The sequence below is a fragment of the Octodon degus genome, unplaced genomic scaffold (genome assembly GCF_000260255.1).
Source record: "Octodon degus isolate 3935 unplaced genomic scaffold, OctDeg1.0 scaffold00219, whole genome shotgun sequence".
Classification (NCBI taxonomy): domain Eukaryota; kingdom Metazoa; phylum Chordata; class Mammalia; order Rodentia; family Octodontidae; genus Octodon; species Octodon degus.
This window is the reverse complement of record NW_004524795.1, coordinates 530,051-538,327: the sequence shown is the minus strand read 5'-3', so window position 1 is coordinate 538,327 and position 8,277 is coordinate 530,051. Positions and strand designations below refer to the sequence as shown.

The 8,277-nt window shown below is 47.8% G+C and overlaps 1 protein-coding gene across 1 annotated transcript in view; it reads right to left on the bottom strand.

Annotated features, from left to right (window-relative positions):
* Window positions 1-206: 206 nt before the first annotated feature.
* Window positions 207-8,277, bottom strand: part of Usp43 (ubiquitin specific peptidase 43) — an 83,553-nt gene continuing 75,482 nt past the window's right edge. Inside the window, exon 14 of the mRNA XM_012517838.2 lies at window positions 207-1,953. Within this exon, the coding sequence (XP_012373292.1) occupies window positions 914-1,953 (1,040 nt within the window). The 3' untranslated portion in view covers window positions 207-913. The remainder of the gene's footprint in view (window positions 1,954-8,277) is intronic.

The following is an 8,277-nucleotide window of genomic DNA, read 5'->3' as shown; positions in this document are numbered from 1 at the left end:
GAGGGTGGCTCAGTGGAATAAGCGCTTCCCTGGCAAGCGCAAGAACCTGAGTTCAATCCCCAGTTCCGCAAAAAAAAAAAAAAAAAAAAAAAAATTCAGCTGTTATAATGATCAGTACTTTTAAATTTCAGAAAAAAAGTAGCTACTGATGGATAGTAACTGCAACACACAAGTAGACACAGCAGGAATAAGGCCATTTATCCAACTTTAATAACACAGCAGGCCATCTGTACATTTCACGTACATAATTTTACTAAAATGGCACAAAGTTCTCACGGTTATATTTCTTTAAAGCTTCCCCCCCAACCCGTATCAAAATAGTTATCTTTTTAAAATACCTTGTAAAAGTTTAATAGCTTTTTTGTTATATATTAAATACTTTCCTAAAATAGCAACCATTTCTTCTCCATTTCTTCTAGAACCTTGTCTTAATCATAACTATCACTTTTATGTTTTTTTGTTTTGGCATCTTTTACATTTATGCACAGAAGCATTAAAAGGGAAATATTTCCCTTGTAAGCCCACTATTTAAAAACAAAGAAAGAAAAAAGAGAAGCCAGTGACAATACATGACACAGGATTCTTACAGTACAGGCACTCAGACTATGACGTTATTTAAACAAAATAATCCCTTCTTGCCTCAAACTGGTACTGTTGGCCCAACGTTGCCCTCTGGTGGCGAGGCTATATCAAAGCACCCAACAATACAATAGGGTACGTACAGTATTTGGACATTGTTACTGGGACATGAGGCGCTCAGAGTCCAGTTAAAGAGATCAACAATCTTTTTTTCTTTCACAGATTGTAGGACAACTGGCTTCCTGAAAATTCACTCTGAACACAGACCGCCCACAGCCACTCAGTGCAAAGTCCCAGCCCCTTAGCTTCCTTCACACAGTACCGCGATGCCCCATCAGAAGCTGGACTCGGGTAAGGTTTTCTTTCGCCCTAAGGACAGAGTGTGGTATTTTACCCTCTGCAAGGTGCCATAAGAAGTCTGCTCCCCAGGCACGCTCTTCTGGGAGAAGCTGGCGGCACTGGGCCGTGGGGGCCTGCCGGCCTTGCGAGGGAGGTGGAGAGAGCTGGGAGCGGATCGGACGTCCCTTTCGAGGTGGCTGCCCAGGCTCCTGGCCAGGCCTTCTGGAATCCGGAGTGCAGGAGATGAGCCTGGAGCCTGCTCGTCCACCGCAGGGCTCAGCCTGCCACTACGCTGGGAGACAGATGGCAGGAGGCCCAGGGTCCTGTCTATCTTCCCATTCTCCTTCTTCCGAAACACAGACCTCAGCAGGGTGAGGGTCCCCTGTGGGAGTCTGTCTTTCTCAGAGGCCCTTTCATCCATGTCAGCCCTCATCTTGGGTAAGGTGCCTTGGCCACTGTCCTGACAGTTTCTGAACAAACCTGTGGAAGGGGACGGTGGGCCGCTCTGGCTTCCCTTCCAGCCTGCGTTCTTCTGGCCCTCTGGGCGGGCCGGCTTCTCCCTCTCAAGGTTGGACATCACAGTGAGGGGCAGGTCAAACTTCTTGGGAAGCCGGATATCCTGACTTGCATTTTCCTTCCATGCCCTGGTTGTGTTTAGAACATCACTGGCCGGGTGGTGACTGGGGTAGCCCGAGAGACAGGGAACCCTTGCTGGTCCTCTCCCATTAGCTTGGCCACCATCTTCACCAGAAAGGGTGCCGTTTGGCTTGGGAGACGCTGACTTCTCCTCCCCACCTGCCGTGCCTGTCAGCAGGGACACAATGGAGTGACTGGTGGAGCGACGGGGCCTGCGTCTGGACTCTAGGTACTCCACCAACTCCACAGATGCACCAGGCTGCTTCTCCCTGTGCCCAAAGGACCACCGGAGGGGCATGGTCTTGAAGGGCCCTTGCCTGGCTCGGGATGTGGTGGGCGCCTTCATGCTGATGCTTCTGCCGTGGCCACCCCGAACCAAAGGCCTGGACTCCAGCCCTCCTGAAAGAGACAACAAGATCATTAGCACACCCAGAATGCCCCCCAGCGGCAACAGGAGAAACTGCGGCACCGGCCAGCGAGCAAGCACTCACTGAGCACTAGAGATAGCAGACTTGGGCTGTGCGTCTACTGCCGAAAAGATGCCCTGAGCTCCTGCCCTGGGGACTGTCTCACTCACTGGCCCAAGCTCCACTCACACAGGGACCAACGCCAAGAAGGTACAGGTACCTCTTGGCCTTCATGGGGGACTGGGCCCAGGACCTACTGCCTACCAATGTTCTGATCCTGTAATACCTCAACTCCTTCATATAAAATAGTATTTGCATACGATTTGGGTATTTGCATAGAGCCCTTGTAGTATACATTGAGTCATTTCTAGATTACTTCTAGAGTAATGGCAAGAAAAAAGGAGTTTGTACAGATGAAGTTTTTGCAAAAAATACTTTTGACCAGTATCTAGTTGAATCTGACAGTGTAGAACCCATGGACACAGACAGCTGTCTGCACCTACATGCCCAGCAGTACAGGGCACTGGCAAAGCTCTGAGCAGAGGGGACTAACCTAAAATTTAACATCAGCCATCTTTCCTTTTTCTTATTGAGGGGTTAGGAGGTGCTACTAGGAATTGAACCTAGGAAGCACTGCTCTATACCCCAGTCCTTTTTCTTTATTTTGAGGCAGGGTCTCAGTAAGTTGCTCAAGCAGGCTCTAAACTTTCGATCTCCTCGCTCGGCTTCCTGAGTAGCTAGGACTGTAGGTATTTGCCACTACACTCAGCTTCACCCATCTTTAGATATGCCCATGCACCAGAATGCTAAGCAAAAGTCTCTGCTTTTCCAAATCAAATTAGGACCTTTTATTTTCAAATGCAAGTTCTCCCACCATAAGCTAAAAAGAACTATGTTTAATTCCATCAGAGCTGCCCATATGCCTTCATTGTGATTTGCAATACTATTAATAGCCGGGAAGATGTTTTTTCATATATAGTGTTAAGTGAGAAATAAAGAGTTTTAAAAAAATAGTATAAGCCAAGTGGCAAAAATATACACACGTGTCCGTATTATGTGTGCAGTTGGAAACGCATGAGCAAGGGTAGAGAACTTGACACCAACACGAAAGGTACGTGGGGCGCTGCGTACTGCTGTTTCCATTTTAGTTCTTCCCCCTATCTCAACATTTCTGAAGAGGACATACATACAACCAACACTGCCTATTTTTCCTTAGAAAGTCCCACTCCCCATCACAGCACTGTCACAGTCTTGGATTACATATGCCCACATTAAGAAAGAAATCTCTCAGTGAAACCCACAAGTTGCATGGCACAAGGACAGCCACATGCACTTGGAGCGAGGCGGCTGGTCAACCACCCACTCCCGTCACCCACAGTGGGCCCCTATCAGGAGGCTCTTTCATCATGAAATATGAGGTTATGGACTGATGGTTGTGTTCCCTTTAATTCTCATGTGGAAACTCAAATCCCCAAGGAATGGCAGAAGGAAGTGAGGGCCTTAGGAAGGTGATTAGCCTGTGAAGGTGGATTCCTCAAAATAGGGAAGGAAAAAAAAAAACACAAAAACCTAGATCTCTTTCTTTTAGGGTAGACACAACAGGAAGCTGTCTGCATCCTAGAAAATCCCTACCCTTAACTTGACCACTCTGGCGCCTGATCTTAGCTGTCCAGAGCCCCAAGGTACAGATTGATGCTGCTGATAAGCTACCTAATCCATGGCAATCTAAATGGGCTGCGATGGAGAGTAACTCTAAGAATAGTGAAGACTGCTGCCCCTAAAAGCCCTCTGGGTAGCACAGCCAACTCCACACACTATGTGAAGGGGACCTGAGACTTTCAGCTGCACAGGTGGGAACCCAGGAGAACCAAGGGACCACAGCACATGCTGGGAGAAGAAGTATACTGCACAACAGTCAAGTACCCTGAAAAGAAATGACCCGCCGGGGAAGGAGGAGATCGTTGTTCCTGGCCACAGGCTGTGAAAGCATCTCTGAGGCTCCACAAGGATTTTAGCTTTCAGGTTTCACAGATAATTTCTGATGCTTTTTTCTCTTTAAAGCATTTCTGTAGATTAGCCAGGAATAGACACAATGTCACCCCAAATACTCTTGTTGTCTCAGTTGGGCTTGACCTTGTTGCTCTACCATTAAATTCCCGTATCACAGATAAAACACCATTCTGGAGTCTGAGACGTGTGTGAAGCTCTCCCTTTTCCAGTCCTCGGCCCCAGGAAGGGCAGAAAGGGGAGCTTTGTATTGGGAGGACAAAGCTGTGACTTCTCGCCTTTCATGACGTGAGGACACCATCTGGAGCCGTGGCAGGTGGCAGGAGGACCTGGCAGCTCCCTAAATAGCGTCGTTCCTTTCTTCATGGTATGAAAGGCCCGAGGCCAGGGATGACATCAATGCCTGTGCCATAGCGCAGGAGCCAGAGATACTCATGGAACCGCTTCTCCTCTTTCTCGAGGTAGGTGAGAAGCGCCCTGCCTTCATCTTCTTTCGCTCTGTCCATCACACTATTGTAACAGGATGCAGGGGGTGACGTAACATTGGGAATCTGCAGAACGATGGGAGGCAATGAGGACGCACCCCCGCTGATGCTGCATCACAGTCTACCACGTTCCCCAGGTGGACACAAGACCGGAAGTCCTGCCCCTGGGGCGAAGGACCTCCTAGAGTTCTGGGTGGGAGAGGGAAGGGTAGTGTTCTAGGAGGCCTAGGCACTAACTCAGAGTCCCCTGCACCCCCGCATCCCCTACTAGTCTGGTCTGAGAACTAGGTGGCCCAAGCTGCAGTACGGATGCAAACAGTGGCATCTTCCTGAAATTTATACAAGCCCCGCAGTGTATATAAGGAGCTTCCCAGGACCCGCCAGTGCCCCCTGCGTGGCCGACATGCACCCAGTAACCCTGAAGCCAGCACACACTGCTCCAAAAGACACTACCTCTGTTGCTGCCCATGTGTAGCCACCCTGATTCCCAGGCATCTTTGGTCCTTAGCTAGTAAATGCGGGGCCGCTGTGACTTCATGTTGCATGATGTGAGTGGTAAGCCTAGGGACCTCTTTTCCCTACCCCTAACCCATCTGCAACAGATTAAGCGCTTTTGTTTTTTTTCTAATGGATTCCACCCAGTGATTCATTCAAAAAATATTGAACAAGAGCCTACTGTGTACCAGGGGCTGTTTTCATTGCTTTAGATGCAGCTAAGGAAACAAAGATAAGGTGCTCATCCTTATGGGATTTGACTGAAGCAAAGTATGTATCACATCCTGTGTGACAAGTTCTACAACAATGAATGAGGCAGAGGGAGGGGAAGTGGGGGCCACGGGAGGGATGAGGGAGAAGAGGGCATTTGGAATTGGAGAAGGGGCAGTCAGTGCAAAGGCCCTGCAGCAGCAGCAAAGCTGTGGGCCCAGAAGGCAGCAAAAGACAAGCCTGGGGCTAGAACCAAAGAGAGGGCCACACACTAGGGGGCCTCCTCTTCTGGGCTCAGATCTGTATTCGGAGAGCTCTCTGGCTCTGGCTCTCAGGGTCAGAAGCAATTATAGATCCTTTCTGTCCCTAGGCTGGTGGCTTGGTTTTGTTTTGCTGTCTCCTATGGTCTTTATGGTTTCCTCACAGTGTGGTGACCATTTCCACCTGCAATGCAGTGTACAGCTGAGGGCAAGCCCAACCCCCACACTGCCCTCCACTCCTCTGGAAGCTAAGGCAGAGCCATACACAAGCTGGGGCTTTCCACCTCCAGGCCTGAGCTCCAACTTGAGGCTGGGGACGACAGAGGCCGGTGGTCAGGAGCCAAAGCCCCTGCCGTCTCCCTGGGAATCAGCAACACTCCAGAAAGGGCAGAGCAGAGCCCCAGTTAGAAACAGAAACACTACATGTAAAGGGGTCCAGGAGTCAGAAAGCAAGAAACAAACAGGACCATGAAGACAGGCTCATAATGAAACTGAGCCACCAGGGGAAACAGGTGACAGCTTTAAATAACCCATTAACTGCAATCTCCAGGAGACTCCAGCATAGCACATTGGGGATTGGAAAACATTGCCTTCAGGATGTGAAATGCAATAAATGACCTGAAGGCTTAAGATCGCTGTTGAGACTCACATGAGAGGCCTGAAAGAGCAGGCCATCTCTCACATAATATAGCAAAATTAGACACGGAAACCACAGAGAAATGGCTGCAGATGGAGAAGACGGACGCAGGAGAGCCAACAGACAAATCAGAAGGATCTAAAAAGTAAGAGAGACAACAATTGAAAAACCAAAAGAATATTTTCCTCAAGGAAGGCCTCAGTCTGTAAGCAAAAGGAATCCCCAAGTCCAAGGTAGAGCTGATGCGAGGGAACACACACCCAAGGTGTTCACCTGATAGCATCTCTGAATACAAAGGCCAAAGAGAATCTCAAAAGCTTCCAGAAAAGAAAGTTAGACTCCTGTGAAAAGGAACAGCCTAGGCTTCTCACCTGCCGCCCTGGGCGCAAGCAGGCTGTGGGAAAATAGCTAGAGCTGCCTGAGAGAAAAGGAACCAAGCCCAGAATCCTGGAGCCCTGCCACTCCCAGCTGCAAGGGGCTATGAAAGGGTGTAGGCAGCACAGCACATGTGCCCCAAAGAGGTTCTGATCCAGCACTGTGGAGCAGAGCCCCAACCTCGACACAAACAGGAACAAAAAGGGAGGAAATCCAGCACACCGCAGCAGACGCTACGCTCTATGAACAACTCATTCTGGGCGAGGGACACCAGACAGCTCAGAATGTCACTCTAGGTTAAAGCAGGGTGGGACAGAAATTCTAATAACAGCCTCGACCAGAAAGGATGAGATTTTTCTCAGCAAAACCTAACAGTTGGGAGGTGGGGAGAAACTTCCCCAAACAGACCAGGAGCGCATGAAAGCATTTTGAAGCTCTTGTTTTGGACAGAATGGCAGGGAACAGAGTGACAACAGAAATATTATATAGGTTTTTATATTACTGAAGAGAAGGTAGGGATGAGAGAGAATGTGCACACCTATAATCCCAACCACTCAGGAGGCTGTAGGAGAATCACAAGTTTGAGGCCGGCCTGCTCAACGTGGCAAGACACTGTGTCAAAATAAAATTTTAGCCAAGCATGATGACACACACTTGTAATTCCAGCACTCAGGGACCTGAGGCAGAAGGACTGCTTTGAGTTCAAGTCCAACCGAGGCTACATAGTGAAGTCAAGGCCAGCCTGATCTACATGGCAAGATCCTGCCTCAGAAAAACAAGACAACAAATGTCAAGAAGGTACCAAGTACTTATAGCAAGATAGAAAAGAATAAAACTTCAAATTAACAAAGGAAAAAAGAGAATAGCAACATGATCAAATCAACAATAATTTAAGAAAGGAAAAAGAAACAAATTTTTAAAATATGAAATGAATTAGATCAAATATTGCAGCTGTCATATTTAGTATGAATGGCCTGGATTCTCCAATTATAAGACCAGCCCCGGAACTCTAAGAGCAGCTCCAGGGACGAGATTTGCCTAGCTGGTGGGACGCCCTGGGTTTGATTCCCTGCGCAGTGTCAAAGTGTGCATGGGGCTTGGGGGCAGGGAGGTGTCATCAAACTGTCGACATTAAACCAACAAACAAAATCCCAGCAACATATTATTTACCAAAAAGCTCTTAAAACTAATTCAAAAAGAAAGCTCACCAAGCAAAAGAGAAAGGCAAAAAGTAAAGTGACACCAGAAAAAGAAAAAAGATTAGGGTTGTTAGTCTTAACATTGAACAAAGTATCTTTAGGGTCAAAGATATTAAGCAGGACAAAGAGCAACATTAGTATGACAAAAAGTACAGTTATTATTATTTTTAATGTGTTTGGCACAGAACCTCACTATGCAGCTCAGACTCGTACTGATCCTCCCGTTTCAGCCGCCCCAGCGCTAGGATTACATGTATGCACCACCACGCCCAGACTCCCACGCCCGGACCAGCATGGCGTGCCCAGGGGCGGGGTGGCATGGCATGTGGTGCCCGGGATAGAACCCCAGTCCCTGTGCTTGCCTAAGCAGGCACTTAGTCTGCTGAGCTAACTCACTGGCCCTAAGCACAGTTAATTTTTTTTTGCCATAATTTTATTGATAAACAAATAGCAATGAGACAGTTTCAAATCAAATCGGTAGGGCAGTTTCAATAATTAACACACTGCATATATTTTTCTTAGTGGTTAATTGCTGTACAAGATGCGGACATAATATCTTATTTACAAACACCATTAGAACAAATCACTCTATTCATTAAGAGAATGTAACTATATATCTATCCTAATCACTTTGAATACACAGATACA